Source organism: Triturus cristatus, chromosome 11, assembly GCF_964204655.1.
Source record: "Triturus cristatus chromosome 11, aTriCri1.1, whole genome shotgun sequence".
Classification (NCBI taxonomy): domain Eukaryota; kingdom Metazoa; phylum Chordata; class Amphibia; order Caudata; family Salamandridae; genus Triturus; species Triturus cristatus.
In genome coordinates, this window is record NC_140594.1 from 699,060,256 (window position 1) to 699,086,070 (window position 25,815).

A 25,815-nucleotide genomic window follows, 5' to 3' on the forward strand; every position below is an offset into this window, starting at 1 on the left:
ACCGGTTTGAACTGGACTATGCATGGAGCACCTTGTGTGCCCCAGGCAGTGTCTCGTTTCATTCATCCCTCCCTGCCCCAATACACTAAGGCCTGTCTGGGGTGGTGCTCGCACCTCCCAAGGCAGGAAACCTATTGTCCAAGCCTCCCTTGCCGGGATCACTCCCAGCAGCAGGAGGTCAGACTTGTGTCGTGGCAGCAGCATCCATTTTGTGATGCTGGGGCTCTGGTTAACTTTAACCGGGTAAGTAGGTTACAACATGTCTTCTCCCTCTAGAAGGGAGGGATAATATCCTCATCCCCAGAAATGGGATGGGGGTATTATTCCAAAGTGTTAGACACCTTACACGACATGTTTTGATAAAGCCAGACCATAGATTACCATAACCGTTTAAGATTAAAAGGCCCTTTAGGAGTATATGGTAGGCTATATCATAGAACAGCTATAAGGACATGGTTCCGAAAGCTGCAGACAGGCTCAGCTCATGCTAGAGCACCATCTCACATGTTACCAAGCACTCTGCCTCCAGGATTGTTAAGGCCTGCCATAGGAGTGGCTGATAGGTACACATGTGTCTATATGTAAGATAGGTATAGGAATACTACACCTAAGCAAGGAGTGATTACACGACCTTGCCCCAGCTGAGTGATCAGCCAGTTGTGTCATAATGGAAGGCCAGGCCAGGGGTGGCATAATACATGCTGCAGCCCCTGGTAGGCCTAGGGTACACCTATGCCCTGGGTACCTAAGGTACACTGTACCGGGGCCAATAAGGTGATCCTATCCAAATGGGTTATGCACCTAAAGTACATAGTATCAATTTAGAGAGAGAACAGCAGGGCTGTGGGTCTGATTAGCAGGCCCACAGCCATATCTAAGTCGAAAACCAGTAAAGCAAAAGCAAAAAGTGGGGGTGAACTTAGAAAGCAGACCCTACTCTCCTACATCAAGATGCTAACTTTAGCTCAGGTTCTGGCTGCCCTCGACCCTGGAGACTGGATGGTAGCGTTGGACTTGCAGGACGCCTATTTTCACATCCCCGTCCTGCCGGCCCACCGGCGTTACCTGCGGTTCACGGTGGGTCAGGAGCACTTTCAGTTAACCGTGCTCCCCTTCGGCCTCACCAGTGCCCCTCAGGTGTTTACGAAAGTGATGGCGGTGGTCACAGCTCATCTGCGCAGATCGGGGGTTCCAGTCTTCCCCTATCTCGATGACTGGCTGTTGAAGGCAGGCTCGCCCCAGCAAGTCGTCTCCCACCTTCAGACTACGGCCGACCTCCTGCATTTGCTGGGGTTCTTCATCAACGTGTTGAAGTCACACCTGAGACCCTCCCAGAAGCTCCTCTTCATCGGAGCGGTTCTCGATTCGGCGCAGTTCCGGGCCTATCCTCCGGAACAGCGGGTCTGGGATATTCAGGCTCTGATTCCCATCTTTCGGCCTCTATCCTGGGTTTCGGTCAGATTGGTGCTGCGGCTTCTAGGGCTGATGGCCTCCTGCATCCTGTTGGTGCATTACGCCAGGTGGCGAATGCGGGCTCTGCAGTGGGACCTGAAGTTTCAGTGGGCCCATCATCGAGGCAACCTGTCCGACCATGTCTTGATCTCGGAGCGCACTGCGAAACAGTTGCAGTGGTGGCTCACGGACCGCGATTGGGTCAGGGGCAGATGCCTCTCCCTACCCCAACCGGAGCACGTAGTAGTGACAGACGCGTCTCTCCTGGGATGGGGGGGCCATATGGGAGAGGTGGGGATCAGAGGCCTCTTGTCTCCGGCGAAGTCTCAACTCCATATCAACTTGTTGGAGCTGAGAGCGATCCGGCTTGCACTGAAAGCCTTCCTTCCCTCTGTCCGGGGAGGTGTCGTGCAGGTGTTCACGGACAACACCACCGCCATGTGGTATTGCAACAAACAGGGCGGGGTGGGGTTGTGGACCCTTTGTCAGGAGGCTCTACGCCTCTGGACATGGCTGGAACACCAGGGCATCATCCTGGTGGTTCAACATCTGGTGGGCTCTCTGAACGCCAGAGCAGACGAACTCAGCCGCCGGTGCATGATGGATCACGAATGGCGTCTGAACTCGGACGAGGCGCAAGGTCTCTTTCTGCAGTGGGGAGAGCCTTGGTTAGATATATTCTGATGGATACATCTGCCAGTGGATTCCTCACCTTGTGAATATCCCCTGCGCCAGCATTCCACGGAACTGTTGTTTCCCAGCACTCCATGTCGACGTGGGCGACGTCATAATGCATCGGCTCCGCTCGCGACTCCATTCGACGTCATCGGAGCCATAAGAAGCCCACGTCGGCGTGATGATGTCAGTTCCCTTTTTTCCGCGCCGTCGACGCGCAACGTTTTTTTTCCAGTGCTCTCTAGCTACTTTGTAATTTAGCGGTGTAACTGTGTTAAATTCAGTATGTCTTCGACTAGGAAGTCGGGCTTTAAGCCCTGTAGGGAATGTGGAGGTCTGATGTCAATGACGGATCCGCACCAGAACTGCTTATGGTGCATCTCTTCAGACCACGATATGGAGGAGTGCGGATGCTGTAGGAGCATGAATCCGAAATCGCTCAAAGAGAGGAAGACTAAGCTCTTCATGAAGAAGATCAGTGAGGAGAAGAGAGGGAGGAAAAAGGAGAAGTCGAAGAGGGAGCCATCGACTTCGAGGTCTTCGAGGTCGAAGAAGCACCACAAGAAGAGGAAGCATTCTTCTCGACGTCGGTCCTCGAAGTCCAGGAAGTCGAGGTCGGCTTCGCCCCGTCGACGTCGGAGCAAAGGCTTGTCTCCTTCTCCTTCACCTTCGAAGTCTCCGAGGCGTTCTCCTTCGAAGAAGCAGACTCCGGCTCAGTCCCCGACGCAGTCATCGGCTCTGTCTAAGGCTTCGACTCCGGTTCGAGTGGAGTCGGATGCTTCCATGGATGAACAGGAACAGGAAGAGTCTGTTCCGGTGCCTGAAGAATCTGCGGCTCCAGTGGAAGATACTGCGGAGCCGACACCGGAGACCCCACAAGGGGATACAGGGTCTGTTCCTTTTCCTCAATTCCCGGCTCCAGGTACAGATTCTACAAATTTTTTGAATGCTATGTATGGCATATTTAATAGGGCGGCCTACCCATCCGGAGCACCAACTGGTCCCGTGGGTCCGATGGCATTTACACTAGGGGTGACGCAGCATTATGCTCAGGCCCCCTTTTTGCCCTTTATGCCGATGGCGCCTTCTTGGCAGTTTCCGGCGCCGTCTGGGGATCCGATTCGACCTCGGAGGGACCAGCAGACTTCGGAGCCTTCCTCGACGCTGAGGCCGACTCCATCGGCGCCGCTTCCGGCACCGCCGACTCCACCTATGGCGCCGCCGACTCCGGTACCTCTGGCTCCACCGACGCCACGTACGACGTCGTTGACGCCGGCTCCCCGGATCCGGTCGAGAAGCGAGGCCCAGAGGGTGTTGGAGGAAGGGAGATATCGAGCAGAGGTGGAAGAAGGTGAAGTTGACTCTTCTTCTGATGAATTTGAAGGTATTGAAGAAGCAAGTGGGTTGGATACAACCCCGGAGTGGGAGCATACGTCTGCCAGGTCTTCTCCGCCTCAGGAATTGGCTCCCTATCATGTGGTGATCAAGAAGGCAGCAGATCTTTTGGATTTGCAGCTGCCCTCTGTGGAGTACAAATCCAACTTGCTAACAGAGGTGTTGCATTCTCCGTCTTCAACTTCAGAGCCTTTGTTGCCCTTCAATGAGGCCATCTTGGAGCCGGTCTTGGAGGTGTGGAAGAAACCTCTTTCATCTCCGGCAGTGTGCAGGCAGGTGGCAAGAAGGTACAGGGTTGCACCAGGGGATCCTGACTTTTTGTCTACGCATCCATCTCCGGACAGCCTGGTTGTGCAGGCTTCATGTTCTAAACATGCTTCGGGTGCCTTCCCTCAGTCTCCAGCTGACAGGGAATCCAAGAAAGTTGATCAGGCAGCCAAAAAGACCTTTTCCTGAGGAAGTATGGCGTTGAAATCGTCTAATGCTACATGCCTTCTGGGGCGTTATGTGTATGCCCTGATGGACTCCATTAAATCTTTGGCCCCTAAGTTGCCTGAGGGGGATAAGTCGTCCTTCTTGGAGGTTGTTGCGGACACTCCGGCAGCTGCCAGACAGGTGATCCAGTCAGGGCTGGATACGGCGGACTCGGTGGCAAGAATTATGGGGTCATCTGTGGCAGCAAGGAGGCAGGCTTGGCTCCGTACCTCGGGGTTCTCGGCTGATGTTCAAGCTACGTTGGTTGATCTGCCATTCGACGGACAGAAGTTGTTTGGGGAGAAAGCAGACTCTGCCCTTCAGCGATTTAAGGACAGCAGACTGACGGCGAAGTCCTTGGGTCTGCAGGCTCCTGCTAGGGGTTCGTCTTTTCGAAAGTTTAGGGGTTTCGGAAGAACATCTTTTCGCTCCTTCAGACAGCCCCAACAGCAGCAACAACAACCGCAGCAGAATCCCCTCTATAGGTCCTATAGAGGGAAGCAAAGGAGTCGGAGAGGTTCTGGACGCAACCCCTCTTCTTCCTCATCCTCCTCTGCTCCAAATGAGGCTTCGGGGAAGCAGCCCTAGATTCCCCATCCCGGATCATGTAAGACCTGTGGGGGGTCGGGTGTCCTACTTTCTGCGGAGTTGGAGATCTGTTACAACCGACCTTTGGGTTTTGAACCTCGTAGAGACTGGGTACGCCCTTCCCTTTCGGGAGTTTCCTCCCCCTTACCCTCCTTGCCAAGGTTATTGCTCGGAAGACCATCTGCTTCTCCTGCAGAAAGAAGTGCTAGCCTTGCTTCAGAAGGGTGCAATAGAGGTGGTTCCGGAGCAGGAAAGGGGCCAGGGATGCTACTCCCGGTATTTCCTGATTCCCAAAAAGGACGGCAGATTGCGTCCGATTCTGGACCTCAGAATCTTGAATTTTTACCTGAGACAGGAGAAATTCAAGATGCTGACCCTTGCGCAGGTTCTTCAAGCGTTGCAGCAAGGAGATTGGATGGTGTCGCTCGACTTGCAGGACGCGTACTTCCATGTCCCAATCCTGAAGTCGCGCAGGAAGTATCTCCGTTTTACGGTTGGGTCGCAACATTACCAGTTTGCGGTCCTCCCGTTTGGTCTTACTACCGCACCTCGAGTCTTCACAAAGGTGATGGCAGTGGTGGCTGCTCATCTCAGGAGGTCGGGGATTCTGGTTTTCCCCTACCTGGACGATTGGCTTCTGAAGGCAGAGTCCCCAGAGATGGTGCAGCGTCATCTGCAGGTGACAACTCAGCTGTTGTTCGACTTGGGTTTTTCAATCAATGTGCCCAAATCTCACCTGGTGCCCTCTCAACGCAACCTGTTTATAGGGGCAGTACTGGACACTACTGTGTGTCGAGCATTCCCTCCTCCTCAAAGGATTCTCGACATTCCTGAGATGGTCCCTTTATTCCACAGTGGAGCGGTTGTTCCAGTTCTGAAGGTCCTTCGCCTGCTCGGTCTGTTCGCTTCCTGCATTCTGTTGGTCATCCATGCACGCTGGCACATGAGGGCGCTCCAGTGGTGCCTCCGCAAGCAGTGGTATCAGCACAACGGGGATCTCAGGGAGTCGGTAAAGATCTCCAGAGAAGCTGCAGCGGATCTGTCTTGGTGGAGTGTAGAGGGCAATCTGTCGCAGGGAAAGCCCTTCCATCTACCTCCATCAGTGGCCACAGTGATAACGGATGCATCCACCTTAGGGTGGGGTGCGCATCTGGGGGACCTGGAGATCAAAGGTCTGTGGTCTCCAGAGGAAAGGTTGCTTCACATCAACCTTCTGGAATTGCGGGCGATTCGTTTGGCGCTCAAGGCCTTCCTTCCTTCCCTTCGCGGTCAGTGGATTCAAGTCCTGACAGACAACACGACCGCGATGTGGTATGTCAACAAGCAGGGAGGAATGGGGTCTCTTTGTCTATGCAGAGAGGCCTTACGTCTATGGTCCTGGGTTCAGGACCATCAGATTGTCTGATGGCGAATCATCTGTCCGGGGTGCTGAACGTACGTGCGGACAGTCTCAGTCGGCAGTTCTCCGCCGACCACGAGTGGAGGCTCCATCCGGAGGTAGTTCGTCACGTCTTTCGGACGTGGGGAACTCCTCGGGTGGATCTGTTTGCCACTTTCGAGAACGCGCCCTGCCTGTCATTCTGCAGTCTCCAGTATCCGATGCAGGGGGCGTTGGGGGACGCGTTTCAGTTGAGTTGGGGCTCACAACTCCTTTACGCGTTTCCTCCCATACCCTTGATTTCTCGGGTTCTGAGGAAAATTCGCCAAGACCTGGCCCAAGTCATATTGGTCGCCCCGGATTGGCCAAGAAGGGTGTGGTATACAGATCTTCTCCACCTCTCCTCGTGCCCTCCTCTCCGTCTCCCTCTGAGGGCAGACCTCCTCTCACAGTCGGAGGGGCAGGTTCTACACCCCCACCTCCAGAGCTTACACCTTCATGCCTGGAGATTGAACGGGGCAACCCGAGTTCCTTCTCTCTCCCACCTGATGTGGTGGATGTTATTTTATCGGCCAGGCGACACTCCACCAAGTCCATTTACTCCTACAAGTGGTCTAAATTTGTAAAATGGTGAGGAGAGAAGTCCATTGACCCTTTAAAAGCCCATCTTTCTGATGTTCTCCAGTTTGCTCTTTCCTTGGCTCAGCAGGGCTGTGCTGTGGCCACGGTCAAGGGCTATCTTTCGGCCTTATCGGCTTTTCTGTGCCTTCCAGATCAACCATCACTGTTTAAATCTCCGGTTGTTCTGAGGTTCATCAAGGGCCTTACAAACATGTTTCCTCCCACTCCTTTTGTAATGCCTCAGTGGGACCTTAATCTTGTTTTAACCTTTCTAATGGGGTCCCCATTTGAGCCTCTTCATAGTTGTCCTTTGAGGCTGTTGTCCTTTAAGGTGGTTTTCCTTGTAGCCATAACCTCGGCAAGGAGGGTGAGTGAGCTTCAAGCTCTTAGTTCCAAACCTCCTTTTCTTACCTTACATGCTGAAAGGATGGTTCTGAGGACCAGGGCTGCCTTCCTGCCAAAGGTTGTCACTCCGTTTCATTTGGGGCAGTCCATTAGTCTTCCTGTTTTTTACCCACCTCCTCATCCTTCCAAAGAGGAGGAAAGACTCCATCGACTGGACCAGAAGAGGGCTGTGAGTTTTTATCTAGACAGGACCAAGGACTTTCGCCTTGATGACCAGCTCTTCATTGGCTACGTTGGTCGTTCAAAGGGTAAAGCGGTGCACAAGCGCACGCTGTCGAGATGGATCATCCTTGCCATCAAGATCTGCTACGCCCTGGCTGGTAAGACTCCTCCTGAGGGTATTAGAGCTCATTCAACTAGAGCTAAATCATCTACATCTGCTTCGGCCAGGGGTGTTCCTGTAGCAGATATTTGTAAGGTCGCGACTTGGGCCTTCCTCCATACCTTCGCAAAGCATTATTGCTTGGACTCAGAGATGAGGTGGGAGGGCCACTTCGCGCGCTCTGTTTTGCAAGACTTTCTGGTATAGGAAGGTGGACACCCTCCTCCGGGTGTGGGGACTGCTGTGGGAATCTATTCACAAGGTGAGGAATCCCCTGGCAGATGTATCCATCAGAAGAACAAGTTACTTACCTTCGGTAACGCTTTTTCTGGTGGATACAGTATCTGCCTGTGGATTCCTCACTGACCTACCCGCCTCCCCATTGTCCACCTTTGTATACCATGAAAAAGGTCTTGTAGATATGTTTTTATGCTGTATGTTACAGTTGTAGGAAATGCTTGGTTTACTTTGCATTCCTTTCCTTTGCATATTATGTATATGTATTAGTATATTGTATACTGTGTATTCTTTGAGTCTGTCGTTAGTCCACCTGTTCGCCTCGAAGGCACGGAAAAAATGGGTGGAACTGACGTCATCACGCCGACGTGGGCTTCTTATGGCTCCGGTGACGTCGAATGGAGTCGCGAGCGGAGCCGATGCATTATGACGTCGCCCACGTCGACATGGAGTGCTGGGAAAGAAAAGTTCCGTGGAATGCTGGCGCAGGGGATATTCACAAGGTGAGGAATCCAAAGGCATATACTGTATCCACCAGAAAAAGCGTTACCGAAGGTAAGTAACTTGTTCTTCGCCACCGAAGAGAACGCGCAATGTCAGCAGTTCTGCGCGTTGGAATTTCCGAGGCGGCACTCGCTCGGAGACGCTTTTCGTCACGAGTGGAGTTGCGGTCTGTTGTACGCCTTTCCGCCTATACCACTTCTGCCCAGAGTGCTGAAGAAGATCAGGCGCGACCGGGCCCAAGTCATCTTAGTGGCTCCGGATTGGGCACAAAGGTACTGGTATCCCGAGCTACTCAGTATGTCAATCGATCCTCCGGTACGACTGCCTTTTCAGGAGGACCTTCTGTCGCAGCAGCAGGGGACGGTCCTCCACCCGAACCTGTCCAGGCTCCACCTCCATGCGTGGAGATTGAGCGGCGACAGTTGATGTCATTTGACTTGCCTCCTGAAGTCTGTGATGTGATTCTGGCAGCCAGGCGTCCCTCCACAAAATCGGTATACGCCTGCAGGTGGAACAAATTTGTGGCATGGTGCACAGCAAAGGCTGTGGATCCCCTTTCCGCCCCTCCTTCTGAGGTTCTCCTCTTTCTTCTTTCTTTGGCCCAGCAGGGCTCTGCTCTGGGCACCTTGAAAGGTTATCTTTCTGCAATCTCTGCTTTCTTACGGCTTCCTGATCAGCCTTCTCTTTTCAAGTCCCCTGTTGTTTCGCGTTTTCTTAAAGGCATTACTCACATGTTTCCTCCTATCCCCTTCGTAATGCCTCAGTGGGATTTGAATCTTGTCTTGACCTTTCTGATGTGCGCTCCCTTTGAGCCCCTTCACAATTGTCCCCTTCGTCTTCTGACTCTTAAGACTTCTTTCCTGGTAGCTATCACCTCGGCTAGACGAGTGAGTGAGCTCCAGGCTCTGTCATCTAAGCCTCCCTTTCTTTCTGTTCATCCGGACAAGGTTGTCCTCCGGACTCGTCCTCCTTTTCTGAAAGTGGTGACCCCCTTTCACATCGGGCAATCGGTCACTTTGCCCACCTTCTTTCCGCCTCCGCATCCTTCGAAAGAGCAAGAGAGGCTCCACCGTCTGGACCCCAAACGTGCGCTGTCCTTTTATTTGGACCGCACCAGACAGTTCCGGGTGGACGACCAACTTTTTGTTGGATACGTAGGTGCTAAGAAGGGGAGGGCTGTACACAAGCGGACCATCTCACGGTGGGTCGTCTTGTGTATAAAGGTTTGTTACTCCTTGGCGAAAAAGGACCCTCCTGTTGGGCTTAGAGCCCATTCAACCCGAGCCACAGCGGCGACTACTGCCCTGGGACGGGGAGTTCCCTTGCAGGACATCTGTCAGGCGGCGACGTGGGCCTCACTGCACACGTTTGCAAGCACTATTGCCTGGACAGCCAAGTCCGGAGATGGCTTCTTTGGCCGTTCTGTTCTCCAGGACTTTCTGGTGTGATCTTGGTTCGCAGACCCACCACCGGGGTTGGTATTGCTGGGGTATCTATTCTAAGGTGAGGAATCTAACTAACGTGTTTCTTTCAGATGAACAAGTTGCTTACCTTCGGTAGCGATGTATCTGTAAGAAACATTAGTTAGTTAGATTCCTCACCGACCCACCAATCCTCCCCGCTCTGCGAACCGACATCTAGGGTTAAGGTCATCCTGTTCAGGGCCCTAGACTTTTTGGCACCAGTGTCGGTCTCTTGCATGGCTCTGCATTCCTGGCGCGGAAAGCTATGTACAAGAACTGACGTCAGCGCGCGAGGGCGGCGTCTAAGTACTCCGACGACGTCATTCCGGCGCACGACGCCAACGACGGACGCGGAGCTGCAGATGACGCCTAGCGACGCGCAAGGGGTATTGCTACAAAAATCTTTCCGGATCCAGCCTGACGCCTGGGGATATTCTAAGGTGAGGAATCTAACTAACTAATGTTTCCTACAGATACATAGTTACCGAAGGTAAGTAACTTGTTCGTCTGCACCATATAAAACTGCAAAAACACAAAAAATAAGTGTTTTGCACACTTCTGTCTTGGGGCTACATGTGGGCTACATCTGGGTGATATTTGTGCTGCATTTGGGCTCTTTTGTCTCTGGTGGCCATCTTGGGAGATTTATTTGTTATGAAGTTTCCTAATTTCCTCATTTACTGCAGTCTCCTCAGTAGCAAATACTTTCAGTTTTTTACTTTGGTTCCATCAAGAAGACATTCAAATGTGTCACACATTTTCCATAAATTCTGAATGTTAGCACTCTAGTTGCTCATTAGATCACTGTAGTAAAGCTACTGCTCACCACGGAAGTCTGCTGCTGGTATTAAAAGTGCATGTTTCACTCTGCATGTTGGAATTTTTTAATGAAATAGAAGAGGATTTGAGAAGTCACTCAAAATGTGCCCTAATTTTTCTTTTTTCAGCACTAATCATAATTTCTATGGCAAAATTAACCCCCTCATTGTGTTCCTTTTTCTTTTTTTTTTCTTTTTTTTTATTGTTTCCAAGGCGGATTCACAAATATATACATACATGAATTAATGTGACAAAGTGCGGCATAAAAATAGAGAAAAAGAGCATAGAATAAAAAAAACAAATCACATATACTACAATATACCCATATCGTCAGACAAAAAATTCATGAGGGTTCCCCAGATTAGAATACCTAAACGTTTCTTCCTAATCCCTTTTAGGGCATATAAATGCATTTCAGTTTCATACATACGATACAGCTTAGCTCTCCAAAATTCAAACGTAGGAGCCTCAGGTGATAACCACTCTGTTGCAATACATAACCGAGCAACAGTCATTGCAAGAAAAAGAAAATAAGAATGTTCTTTTAAGACCTGATGGCTATATACACTTTGACATCTTCCTAATATCATCAGTGATGGAGAGATCTTTACCGGACAACCAAGTACCAATGAAATAAATTTTTCAATCTCAGCAATAAAATGCATCAGTTTTGTACACTTATAGAAGATATGCACCATGTCTGCCTCTTGTTCTCCACACCGAAAACATTTACCATCATATTTTTCGCCCCAAGTCGCCATACGTTTAGGAGTATAGTATAACCTAAAAATAGTTTTATAGACTTGGGCTTTTAAATTGGCTGCCAAACAAATTTTCTTCGCAAGACATTGCGATTCCCCTATATCAATTTGAGGGTCTGCCAATTGTATAGTCCAGTACTGGTTGTATTTTTGCATGTCGTCATTTTTATAATCATTTAAAATCGCGTATAATGGACCAATCCTTTTCTGGAGCCGAATTCCCTCAATTAAGTCATTAGGAAGTGCCTCAATATGATTTTTTAAACAAAAATCCCGGACTTGGAGATATTTAAAAAAGAACGCGGGTGAAAGCCGAAATTTATCTGATAATTCTGCATATGTTACGAATATAGCATTTTTATGATATAAATCCCCAATTCTTGAAATCCCTTTTTTAAGCCATATCTTAGCGATATCATCCCAAAACACCGAGGGGAGTAGTTTATAGGCTTCAAAAGGAGTATAATATGTAATTTTACCAAGTTTCATTATTCTCTTAACATTTCTCCACACTTTAAATGCTGAGGCAAGAGTCTTGAATCGTGTATGTTTGTAATAATTGCCCTCTAGTTCTTTTAATAGACATCCTTTTGCTTGTGCTCCTAAAAGTAAAAAGAAAATAGATGGGCTATCCGCCTCATTCTTTGACGATTCCCCTGTCAATATATATCCCATTTTTTGTAAAAAACAAATATAATAATAAAAAAGAAAATCAGGTATACCGCGTCCTCCTCTTTCTTCCGGCAATGTAAGCCATTTCATGGATCTACGCGGTTTACCGGGGGCCCAAACAAACTTCCCACAGATATTTTGTAAATACTGTATATGTTTAAGTGGAAATTCCAAGGGTATACTGCGAAATAGATATAGTATTTTAGCTAAAATATTCATCTTAATTATATTCCCCCTTCCAATGATGGATAATTGAAGTCTGCTCCATTTATCTAATGACTGTTTAATCTGGGCTATGCTCACTTCCCAATTTCTCTCGACAATTTCTTGCATTTGAATTTTAATTAGAATACCCAAATAGGTTACTTCATTAGTAACCCGACAATCATTAAATTGTATATTCTTTGTACAAAGAATTTGGGTTTTTTCCGCGTTTAATTTGTATCCTGACATACTTCCATAATCTTTGGCCAATGATTCAATCTCCACTATTGCCTCCCTGGGATCAGTAGTTACTATGGCTATATCATCCGCATATGCGAATACAGTAAATAGAGTATCAGCAACTGGAAAGGGTTTGATACATAAAGAATTCTGTAGGCTTATGATGAAGGGATGGATATATAAGGCAAACAATAAAGGGGAACAAGGGCACCCTTGCCTTGTTCCTCTAGTAATTTTAATTTCCTCTGACTTTAAGCCCATTGCTGAGATTCTGGCAATTGGTGCACTATATAATACCTGAATTGCCTTTAAAAAAGCACTTCCAAAACCCATCCGTTTCATCACCTCCCACAGATAGACCCATTCCACGCGATCAAAAGCTTTCTCAGCATCTAAAAGAATCAAAGCTAAATCCTTTTTTTTCACGTCAGCATAGTCAAATAAAGTAATAACTTTATTGATATGAGAGACCGTTCCTCTTTTAGGTATAAAGCCATGCTGATTTATAGTAACTAATGATGATATAACCTTAGACATACGATTGGCCAGCATTTTAGAGTATAATTTGCTGTCACAATTAAGTAAAGATATTGGACGATATGATCCTGGTAATTCAGGCGGTTTCCCTTTTTTACTAAAAACAATAATAGAAGCGCCGTTCCAGGTAGCGGGTGCTGTTCCCTTTTGTGCCATCCTAAATGTTGATAACAATACATTCTTCAGTGGTTCAAAAAAGCATTTATAAACCTCCCCCGGAATAAAGTCAGGGCCGGCAGCCTTCCCATTAGGTATTTGACTAACAGCCTCCACTAATTCCTCCATAGTAAAGGGGCTATCTAAAATATCAGCTTCAATGTTATTTAGTTGTTTTAACACTGCACAATCAGGGATCTGAGCCATGGTAGAGTTTGATTGCTGAGTATACAGTTCCGAATAGAATTGCTGAAATACTTGTAGAATCTCCGAGGGGGCTTCCCGAACCACCCCATCTTGATCCTGAATTCTTGAAATCACCCGAGAGGTGGACTTCATTTTTAATCTCAAAGCTAGAGAGCGGCCGATAGCTTCCCCATATTCATAGATGTGTCTTCTATTTGTTAAATATTTACGCGCTATCTCTTCGGCCCATACTCCTGTGATAGTAGCCTTACATTGTGCAATTGTCTCTTCCATAAGCAATATCTGATTTAAGTTAACTTTTTTTGTCAAAGCTGTAGCCAAACCCACTTCCGCTGCCTCTAATCGCTGATAATACCCTCTCATTTGCCCTCGTATTTTATGTTGATTATATAGTCCAAATTTCGTCGTTTCTCCTCTCAAACAGGCCTTAAATGTATCCCAGACTATCAAAATATTCGCCGATCCTAGATTAATCCTAAAAAATTCTGTCATCCATTCAATTATGTGGTTTCTAAATTGTATATCAAGACAAAGCTTCCTATCAAATGAGAAGTTTTTACAGTGTTCATCTCAGCCAAAATCGAGCAATCAATCATGAGAGGAGAGTGATCTGAAGTAACTCTGGGATAAATCTGTATCTTTGTGACTGTGTGAATACTAGAGGATATAAAAAAATAGTCTAATCTAACTAATTTCTTGTGAGGTGCGGAGTAATACGAATATCCAGGAAGAGAAGGGTATTTTTTGCTCCAGATATCCACTAGGCCATGATCCTTAACTAAGTTATATAAAGCTTTAAAAACTCGTGGTTTGCGTCCCTGATAATGAACTAAGCCTTTCATTAGTTCCGTGGTGCTTAAGTTTATATTCAAATCTCCGCATAAAATTAGCGGTTCTCCCCAATTAGCTAACTCTAAATTTAAGAACTCAAGGACTTCAGCCTCATCCATATTAGAACCATAAATGGAACATATAGTAAAAATCTTACCCCGCACTATAAACTCTGCAATCACCCATCTACCCCATTTGTCAGCTAATTTACGCCTAACTGTGCAATATCCTGGTCTCGATAAAATCATAACCCCTCTAGTATTATTGGTTTGTTGGGAGGCTACATTCAGCGTGTAGCCAAGATCTGCTATCAAAAGCCTATTATCCCAAGAAAGATGTGTTTCCTGTAGGCAAAGAATATCAGGTTTAATGAATCGAACTTCTGCGGCTATTTGCCTTCTTTTATTGCTAGAGTTAAGCCCAGATACATTAAACGAGCAGATTTTTATACTACGAGACATTAAGAATTCTTCTTAGTGTCCACAGTACAGTATCGTTCCGCTCAAACAGGGGATTAAACAAACATAAGCTCTTAATACATGTAAATCTTTCCAAAGTATCCGCAACTAAACTTTCATTTGAAACCGCCAAGGACTTTTTCCCCCTTATTCCCCAACCTCCCCCACCATGGCAAAATTAACCCCCTCATTGTGTTCCTTTTTCAATTAAATGTTTTAAGTGTTACCAGTTTATTCCAATCAAGATAGCTTCAGGTGTGCCATACTTTTGTCATAAGTAAGACAGTAAGCGCTCTAGTTGTTCTTAAGAACACTCTGGGACATTCTGTCATTGAGCTATACTTGGGCTACATCTGGGTGATATTTGGGCTACATTTGGGCTCTTTTGTCTCTGGTGGCCATCTTGGGAGACTTATTTGTTATGAAGTTTCCTAATTTACTCATTTACTACAGTCTCCTCAGTAGGAATACTTTCAGTTTTTTACTTTGATTCCATCAAGAAGGCATTCAGATGTGTCACACATTTGCCATAAATTCTGAATGGTAGCACTCTAGTTGCTCATTAGATCACTGTATTAAAGCTACTGCTCACCAGGGAAGTCTGCTGCTGGTATTGAAAGTGCATGAATTATTTAATGAAATAGAAGAGGATTTGAGAAGTCATTCAAAATGTGCCCTAATTTTTCTTTCTGCAGCACTAATCATACTTTTTATGGCAAAATAAACCCTCTCATTTTGTTCCTTTTTAAAGTAAATGTTTTAAGAGTTACCACTTTATTCCAATCAAGATGGCTTCAGGTGTGCCATACGTTTATCATAAGTAGGACTGTTAGCGCTCTAGTTGTTCTTTGGAACACTCTGCGAAGCTGCAGTAGAACACAAAGGAATCAACTGACAGTCTCTGCCTTTGTTGGATTTACATGTTTTACTGAGAATGTCAGACTTCATTCTCACATGACTGAGAAAGATAATGTGAATTTACAGAAAGTATGCTCTCAGTTTAGCTTATAGATCACCTTCCAAACCTCTGTGTGAAAAGCATGAGAAAATATTTTTCTCTCAATCATGATTCATGATATCCCAGCAGAAGGCTTTTTCACATGGTAAAATCACCTTAGAACATAGCACAGTTCCTAAAATGAGTATGGTACCATCAACAAATGATTTATAATGTAGCTAAAGTCTTACAACCTTCTATTAACTGCAATGCTTTTTAATGAGGTGCTATCATGTATATTGGTCCCAAGATGGCTGCCAACACTTCTTGGATGAAGTGCTGACAGCCAATCAATTCTCAGGATGAGATGTGTGGTTAGGCTCTGCCCAGATATACATGTGATTTTACTTTTAATTTTCTCAGGAACTACTGAACGAATTTACACCATTTAAGCAAAAGGCACAACTCTGAACCAAGGTCTACCTTTCTGCCAAATTTGGTGTAATTGCGTTCAGCAGTTCGGGCTGTAGCTGTGGCTAAAAGTCCTATGGGAAATTGCATGGGGAAAACACGTTGTGGGACCCCCCTTTTTTCTCAGCCCCCGCTACACTAATCATCCCGAGACTTTCAGGATAGGAGCGGACCAGAGCAGGCCAAAAGTTTAGCAAATTCCGCGAATATTCGTCAACAGGCGCCAAAGTTATTCCATATAGAATGTTGCGGATTTCCTATGGAAAATAGGTCCTAACTATAACCGCCAGTAGGTAATATATATATATATATATACCGTAAATGCTGATGCTCCTAGGGTTGGGACTCGAGTCACACCCATTTTATTATATTCAGACAATGCCGTGTTGCTGTCAAGGACCGCAAACGGCCTCCATCTTTTGATAGATAATTTTGTTTCCTACGTGGAGGGTAGAGAGCTTAAGCTGAACTTAAACAACACTTATACAAGGATTTGCGGAGGGAGAAAAAGAAGAGCAGAAGCCATTTTGTGGCAGGCCAGAAGCTCAAACAAGTGTGCACTTTTAACTATCTGGGAATATTATTTTCACAGGAGGGCTCTTGGGGCCAGCATTTAAAGCAACAAATCTTAGGTTTATAAGAGCCTCTGATGCTGTCTTTACTCTGATGCAGTCTTTACTCTGATGCTGTCTCTAGATATGCCTATAAACATGGCACAAAACCCATTAGAGAAATGGCGAAGATATATTAAAGTACATGCCTCCCAGTTTTGCAGCGTGAATCTTTCTGGATTCACTATGCTGTGCATTATTCCGCCATCTAGTGGTTGGATCCGGAATTGTATTATTTCTTCTCTTTTTTTTTTTTCGTGGCCCAGGTGGGCGTCGACATACCACCATTTGGCTCCCAACTTTGGTCGCCATCTTCAGATTCTTTTTTCCGCCGTTGGGTCTTGATCAACAGTGAAGGAGCTCCAAGAACTTGGAGAGAAGAATCGACGAAAATAAGAAAACTTTAGAATATATCACCGGGGAAGATACCGGAGATCAAGTAAGGAAGAAGGTCGACGACAGAAGTGAGAACATCGAAGAATTCGAAGTTTCAAAGGAGAATGCGCATACAGGGGGCTGCCTGGGCACGGTAATGGACAAAACTCTGTTTAAATTCTGCGCGAACTGCCACCACAAGTACGCGCAAAAGGACCAACACCCGGTCTGCAATCTCTGCCTGCCGCTCGACCATCGAAGCGAGGACTGCAACACCTGTGCAGCGTTCACCCCGAAGACCCTCAGAGTAAGGGAGATGTAGAGAAGAGCAAACTACAACATGCAGGGGCAGGGGACACCCCCAACGCTCCGAGATTTGGGACTCTCCAGCGGAGAGGAAGACAACATAGCAGATGGACCAGAGGACGTCTTGGTCGTCGAGGTCGAAAACAAAACGTCGAAGGAGGTAAGAGAGTCGTCGAACCCTAAACACTCCACTGATACTCGCAAAAGCGAGCCAAATTCCTCGAAAGGAGCAGGGCCGTCGAAGCACTCGATGTCGACTACTGCATCCAGGGACAAGCAGACCGTCGGATCCTCTGAGAAGGACCCCCAGATGGCAAAATCCCAAGACAAGGGAAAGGCGCCGAAGAGCAGCCACGAAAGAGAGGCCTGGACGTCGAAAGGCGAAGGCCCGAAAACGGTTTAGACTTCGGCGTCGACAACCGCGAAAAGGAAAGTTGAGTCCCTCGAAGCCGATCACGCGGCCAAGATGGAAAAGAAAAGGAAACGGCTCAAGGCCGAAATGGTGAACATCTTGCAACGCAAGAAAGACTTCGGTGAAAATATGAAATTCTACAGCATACCGTCGAAAGCCACGGCCAAAACAGAAGGGTGCGTCGAGGATTTCCAACCGCCGAACACACCTGAACCGGGAGAGGAACAGGAAGAAGACCTGTACTACGGGGGCGCCGAAGGGGAGGAAGACGAGCAAACTTGCCAAGACTCAACGTCCTTGAAGCCTCAGGTCTTGCCGTGGCAAGATCTCGACTCCGAATCCCCGGAAGAGGGTGTAGAATCATATCCGTCGAGGCCTTCGCCGCCGGACGACATAGGGATCTTCAACCAAGTCATCAAAAGGGCTACAGACACATATGGAGTGCAGCTAGAAGAAGAAAAAACAGTCTTGCTTCCTCTTGGAGACCTTTTTGCCATCCCAGACTAGAAGCCAGTTCCTGCCCATGCTCCCAAGTGTTCTAGACCAGGGGAAGGAGGCATTCAAGGAGCCTGCCATGTGTAGAGCAGTGACTCCACGAGCAGAGAAAAAATACAAACATTCATCAAAAGACCCCATGTACATTAGAGGGTCAGTACCAGCCTACTTGATCATCACATCCATGGCTCAGAAAAGAGCAAATATACCCACAAACTCAGGCCCACCACCAGACAAAGAAAGCAAGAGGATGGACCTGATAGGTAGGAAGATGGAAAGGAGTGCAGCTATACAATGGCACATCGCCAATTCCAATGCACTCGTCAACAGACACGCATACCAGCACTGGAAAGAAGTGGGAGAACTCCTCAAGCACGTGCCAGAGCAATACCAGAGAAGTGCAAGCCACCTGGTAGTAGAGGGGAAAAACATGGCTAATACATGTTTAAAGTCGGCCCTAGATGCAGCGGAGACATCGAGCAGGCAGATGATGCTGGGGATCACAGAAAGTAGGCATGCCTGGCTAAGGATTTCGGGTTTCAAAAATGAAGTCCAAAACAACATCCTCAACACACCCTTCAATGGGGAACAACTGTTCGGAGCACCAGTTGATGACAAATTGAACTAGCTGAAAAAAGATAACAAAACAGCAAGATCCGTGGGGGCACTGCAGTTCTGAGGTATGAGAAGAGGAACACCTTCCAGGAGGCCAACAGGCGGAGGAAATCATCAACCTGTGGCACCACACCAAACCTCCCAGCAAGGTTACCAAGGAGGTAACCAGGGACAGCAGCAGGGGCAGCAACAGCAGATCTGGCAGTACCAGCCCGAGGACAATCCTTTCGAGGGCGCGGCCGAGGAAGGGGTAATGGTCAGAGGGGGAGTCAGCCTCCCACAGCAAAGTGACTCACCAGCAAAACCAACGCACACCCGGATAAGACCTCAGGGAGTGCAGAAAGAATCAAGGCAAAGACCAGCAAAAAATCAAAACCTTCAACAGTTCCTCCAACACGCTACACCAGTAGGAGGCAGATTAAGACACTTCCTCCAGGAGTGGAGGGAAATAACATGAGACAAATGGATACTAAACCTCATACAATATGGGTACTGTATAGACCTGGAAAGGCCACCGCCAAACAGAAGGTCAAGGGTCAGAGTGCGCTCATCAAAAGAGCGGACACACTTGATGCAGGAAGCAAGAGAACTGCTAAAGAAAGGAGCCATAGAAATGGTACCACAAAAACAACGGAACAAGGGGGTAAACTAAACCTACTTCCTCATACCAAAGGTAGACGGAACATTACGTCCAATTCTAGACCTAAGACTCTTAAACAGGTTCATAAAGACTCAAAGGTTCAAAATGACCTCGCTCCAAGAGGTCATATCTCAACTACAAGAAGGAGATTACATGGCAACTATCAACTTAAAGGACGCCTACTTGCACATCCCCATCAACAACAAACACCTCCTCAGGTTTATAATCAACAAAACTCACTACCAGTTCACAGTACTGGCTTTCGGACTAAAATCTGCATCAAGGGTCTTCCCAAAATGTCTGGCAGCAGTAGCAGCACACTTAAGGAGGAAGGGGATACATGTATACCCATACCTCGACAACTGGCTGTTAAAAGCAAGCTCATACCACAAGTGCAAAAGGCACATAGAGATAGTGATACAGACGCTTGCCCAACTGGGGTTTTCAATCCATTGGGAGAAAACGTCAATAGAACCAGAACAACTGAAGATATTCTTAGGAGCAGAGATCAACACCATACAGAACACGGTGATTCCATGTGCAAAGAGGACTCTGGCAATATGCAAAGAGACGCGTCTTTACCGCAAGGGGCAAGCTCTGACAGTGAGGACAGTGAGCAAACTGATGGGGATGATGGCATCATGCATACATTTGGTACCAAATATCCGCCTACACATGAGACCATTCCAAGAATGGATCCAGCAGCAATGGTCACAAGCGACAGGGAGTTGGGAGGATCTAGTGGTTGTCACGCAGACAGTATAGCAAGAAATAAAGTGGTGGAACCAGAAGAACTTAGCACAGGGGAGATCTTTCACACAACCAACTCCAACAGTAACCATTACAACAGACGCCTCCCAGAAGGGGTGGGGAGCACACACAAACAACCTCAAAGTAAGGGGATTGTGGGGACATCAGGCTGAAATAAAGCACATCAACTACCTAGAACTCAAGACAGTGTTCCTAGCCTTAAAAGCCTTTCAGAAACTGCTGTATGGACACAGAGTATTGATACAAACAGACAATACGACTACCATGTTCTACATCAACAAGCAAGGAGGGACACAATCTGCGACACTTTCCCTGCTAGCGCAGGAAATATGGAGCTGGGCAATCCCCAGGGAAATAGACCTGTTAGCAATACATCTACCAGGGAAGGACAATGTAGAAGCAGACTGGCTCAGCAGACAGATGTCAGCATCCCACGAATGGGAGATCAACCAACAAGAAATCCAGAAGGTATTCCATAAATGGGGAACTCCGCAAATAGACCGATTTGCAACACACCAAAATGCAAAATGCCAAAACTTCGCATCCAGAGTACCGTGCAAACAGTCCCTGGGGAATGCGCTATGGATAAGCTGGTCAGGGACATTTGCCTACGCTTTTCCACCGATACCGCTACTACACAGGGTACTGAACAAGTGCAGGTTCAGCAACATGCCGCTCATCCTTATAGCACCCCAGTGGGCCAGACAAACATGGTTCTCGCAAATCATGGAGATATCACAAGCGCACGCACACAGGTTCCCCGCCAGGAAGGACCTGCTAACGATGTAAAACGGAAGAGTACTACACCCAGAGCCAGAAAGCCTCAGCCTAGCTGCATCGCTCCTGAGGACCTAGAGTTCGCACACCTCAGACTACCGGCAAGCACGATGGCGGTACTCAGAGAAGCAAGGAGACCTACCACAAGAACGTGCTACGTAGCAAAGTGGAGAAGATTCACCGAATGGTGCAGTAGGGAGAAACTGCAAACAAGGATTACTAAGGAATCAACAGTACTAAGATAATTAACGCATCTACTGCAGAATAAACTAAGCTACACATCCCTAAGGGCCCACGTAGCGGCAATTGCGGCTTACACAAGAGGAGAAACAGGGAAGAGTTTCTTCACCTCACAGGTGGTAAAAAGATTCCTAGAAGGAGCTAAAAGGATCGCACCTCCAAGAAGAATGTCAGCACCAGCATGGAACCTCAATGTAGTGCTAACAAAACTGATAAAGGCACCATTTGAGCCTATTCACAAAGCTACACTTCATATGCTTACGCTAAAGACAGCCTTCCTAGTAGCTATCACATCACTGCGAAGAGTGAGTGAATTACAAGCGCTAACGTTCCAAGAACCCTACATGCAAATACACAGTGATAGGATTGTCATGAGAACGGACCCGCATTTCATGCCAAAGGTGGTGTCTAAGTTCCACATCAATCAGACAATTCAAATACCGAGTTTTTTCCAAAAACCCTCCACAAGCACAGAGAGGGCCTTACATACACTGGACCCCAGGAGGGCAGTGATGCACTATATGGAAAGGACAAAGGAGTGCAGGAAAACAAAGCAATTCTTTGTATCCTTTGCCAGCTGTTTTTTGGGACGACCAGTTACCAAAAATACCATTGCACGATGGATTGCACAAACCAAACTGCTCTGTCACAAACTGGCAGCTCAACCATTACAAGGAGCAGCTCATGCTCACTCAACAAGGAAGAAAAGAGCAACAAATGCGTTTCTAGCAAACACACCAATTCAAGACATTTGCCAAGCGGCTACATGGTCTTCAGTGCACATGTTCACTAAGCACTACTGTGTGGATATCCAAATGAACAAAGAAGCGCAAGTGGGACAGAAGGTCTTGCAACACATTTTCAGTAACCAGTGCTCATCTTCCACCCAACCACCACTATAAAGACAAACCGCTACAAAGTCTATGCACAGCATAGTGAATCCAGAAAGATTCATGCTGCAAAACATATAGTTTCTTACCTGTCGGTGTAGTTTTGCAGCTTGAAGACTTTCTGGATTCACTAGCGAACCCACCCTCCTCCGCCAGAAAGATGAGACAGGAGGATAAGGGGGGCAGAAGGTGAAAAGACTTTACAAGGTCAGATAAGAAAAAGTAGCACAAGAAAGAGAAAAAAGAATCCGAAGATGGCGACCAAAGGTCGGAGCTTCCGGAGGAAGCACGTCGATGTCACGAAGGACACCAAATGGTAGTATGTCGACGCCCACCTGGGCCACGAACAAAAAAAATAAGAGAAGAACTACAATTCCGGACCCAACCACTAGATGGCAGAGTAATGCACAGCATAGTGAATCCAGAAAGTCTTCAAGCTGCAAAATTACACCGACAGGTAGGAAGCTATACGTTTCATTGTATGGAGCCCCATATAGGGTATGGCTACTAGTAAATTGAATCAGTCACAGGAGAACTCCTTCCTGTGCCGGCTTTTTGCAGTGCCGCGCTCGACCCCCAGCATACATTAACCATAATGAATTAGACGTTGTGCAAATTGAAGACTCAATCCTCCTCCAGTTTTTGGGTCAAGAAGAGCACAAAGTCTACGCGAGAGATCATTAGGCACCGACAAAAACTAGATCCTTATGAGAAAATTCCGTGGCTGTGGTATATTAGCAGCTTATTTCAGGACCTTGACAATCAAGCAAGCATTCAACCCCCTGCAAGTATATTTCAGTACAGCAAAAAAGAAATAAGGGCAGCTTTTATTGTGAAGAAGGAGGCCATGAGAAAGCTATAAGCTAGATCTAAGACAACAGTGGCTAGATACTGCCAGGGACCATGGAAAGAAGGGATACAATTCTATTTGATAAATGTAACTAAGATGCAGGATAGATTGTATTGGACTATGCTACGCTTTCAGGTACTACACTATATGGTTGGATTTCCTAAATCAGAGGCTTAGTCAGGACACTTACCTAAGTGCCCTTGCAATGGAAAAGCCAACCAATCAGCCATTCATCTTATGTTGTTTTGTACACTATATAAGGGCATTAGACTACGGGTACTGCGGCCACTACTTCTATCACACAGGCTGGTCCATTATCAGGAGGTTTTTAAATGTTTATGTAAATTGAAAGATGTCTGTTCTTGCTGTATAATTATCACTTTTATTAAATCTGGAATTAGAAGGCGAAAGGCATTTAGTTATTTAGAAAGGTTGTGCTATGAAACAGCTTAGACCCGGGAATAAAATTATGAAATGTATTTATTGGGTATTTGTCAGGAAAATTATCTCACTCCAATTATGCAGAACTTTTCATTGTTTTTAGATGAATTTCTATGACTGATTTTATTTACTTTTATCAGTTTATCTTAATGGTATTAGGATTCATATGAAATATCTTCTCCTTGAGTGCTTCCTTTGCACATTTGTTTTTATATTAAGGCATTGCATCATTAACATATATTGCTAAATTGCACTGAATGTTCACTTTTGCACTTTATGGTAATTTTAAGCCATTGCGTTTATTTGATGAATAATGTTGTCTGCTTGTATGCTTTTATGGATTTTTGAAGAACACGATTAAAGATTAGTTGCTAATTGAATGCATATTTTCTTGAGTTTGGATTGTAGAAGCCAACATTTGTATTAAAGGTTTCAAAATTTATTTAGGTGTTTGAAATAAGCTATAGTTGCTTGCCTTGTAGTATTCGTTGCTTTCCCTCTGACACCTTTCATGAACACTGAATAGTAATTCTTTTGAAGGTAAAAGAAGAATCAGATAATGTCAGTTATTACAGTATGTGACCTGTTTCTTTTACTTCCACAGATAATGGATCTGACAGAAAGTAACCCTAAAGGTGAGCGAAGTGATGTTTTCCCTGTTGCTGTTACCCTTGTGATGGTTGGAAACCAGGCAAAGAAAGAGAGCGGTGGAATTTATAGCTCCTTCTCTGAAGCCTTTCACTTGGCCTCTTTTTTTGCAGCTCCGTTGATTAACGTTTGCAGGCATAAAAAAGGATCACAACATACATTTATGTAGCAGCACACATAAAGTATTGCGCCTCTCTTTACATGATTATCAACAACACGGACCATATCTGGTTTCACCTCAATACTCATCCTAGTTTGTGGAGTACTCAATCCAGGCCTGCCTTTCTTTACTAGGCTTCTTAGGGCACCCCCTCGACTTGTGAACCGATTGTTCCACTGTAGGGCAGTAGTCCATGCCACGTGTCCACCTCACCACCGAGGGGAGCCCTCTCCGACCTCCATTTTTGTGCAATGTCTCTTGGCTACTTTAAAACTCAGCCTGGTGCCCCTTCTGCCACCCCATTAATCCAACTGTCCAAGAAACAATAATTTAGGTTCTGGCAAAATCAGCCTTCCCACCACCTGTATTAGTATGGTACTGAATTGTCATGCCAGTATTTTTATATTATGGTACACTCCCATATTGTGAGAAAGAATGTACCCCTGGCTGTTTTACATCTCAGACAGTGTGGGTCAAGGCTTTACCTCACTTTGATCAAAAGTGTGGGACTATAATTTACTCTGTGGAGGTATTTCAGTTGAATAAGTCTTAGTCGCATGGAGATTTCCAGCATTCTAGGGGCTATTTTTACCTCTGTCCAATCCTCCTCCGCTAGTGTGCCTACAATGCGTTCCCATCACCCCTTTAGTGCTATCATGGGGTCTAGGGTATTATTTGCCAGTGTGCAATAGATTTGAGAAATTCCTTTCCTCTCATCCTAGTTTGTGTAACATGCGCCTCTAAGGGATTGTGCTGCTGGAGGGCCTGCAAGGGGGTGAGGGATGCCTCCAATGTATGGCAGAGTTGCAGGTATCAGTGACATTTTGTTTTGTGCATATCATAGGTTTCTACTAGGTGGTGGATGTCAGCATGATAATGAGGTCTGTGTCGGAGAGCAGAGGGTGGTGTCTTTTCACAGGCCATAGAGTGGAATAAGTGTGTCACCTTGTTCCAGAGCCCGCATCTCCATGGCAGTCGGCGGGTCATTCCAGGCCTCTTGGAGCCAGTCATTAATAGGTACTATCTGACTGACCCAGTAATGAAGCTTCTTGTCTGCGATTCCCAAGCCCTTGTCATAGGGGTTTAGTTCGAACTTATGGGAGGAGATTTGCTGCTGGCTTTCTCCCCATGGGAACTACACTATTGCAGATGTCAGTGTTCTAAAAAACTGGGCTGGTGTGTCGTGGGGGAAGTTTTGCAATTTATATAACAGTCGCTATCAATTAGAAACTTTTTCGTGAGGTCTGGGGGACGATTCTCAGGTCCTTTGCCATTTACTTGGGTAGGGATATATAAACACTCCCACATATTTGAAGTGTTGATCTGCCATTACAGTTGGGTGTTTGCACCCATATGTCATCCTGTCCTCTGGTCCGGGGGTCGTACGTGGCTTTAGTCCAGTTGACAGTGAGACTGGAGGTATCGGCATACACCTGAAGCATGTGGCACAGTCGGGACAAGGAGATCTTGGCGTCTCTGATGTAGGCCAGGATGTCATCTGTGTTCAGTGATAAATCTTTGGCGAAATTTGGCCACTGGAAGTCCCTGAGCATCGCATCAGATTAATTCCACTGATGGTTCGATTACCAGGGCAAAAAGGCGGGGTGACGGGGCAGCCCTGTCCCATCCCTCGCTCAGTATTACAGACTGTGGGCAGCTCCCCATTCAACCATAGCCCTGTGCCCAGCATCTGTTGGTACAGAAATATGGCAAAAGTGGGGCACAAAGTGCATTCACCTTAATAAGAGGAACACGAACCACCATCGGGCCGTGTTTA

At 46.6% G+C, this 25,815-nt stretch overlaps 1 protein-coding gene across 2 annotated transcripts in view; it reads left to right on the forward strand.

The window, feature by feature from the left end:
* Nucleotides 1-25,815, forward strand: part of DZIP1L (DAZ interacting zinc finger protein 1 like) — a 521,233-nt gene that overhangs the window by 242,219 nt on the left and 253,199 nt on the right. For both annotated transcript variants that reach the window (XM_085634320.1, XM_085634319.1), the window contains exon 10: nt 23,835-23,865. In XM_085634320.1, coding sequence (XP_085490446.1) covers nt 23,835-23,865 — 31 coding nt within the window. The remainder of the gene's footprint in view (nt 1-23,834; nt 23,866-25,815) is intronic.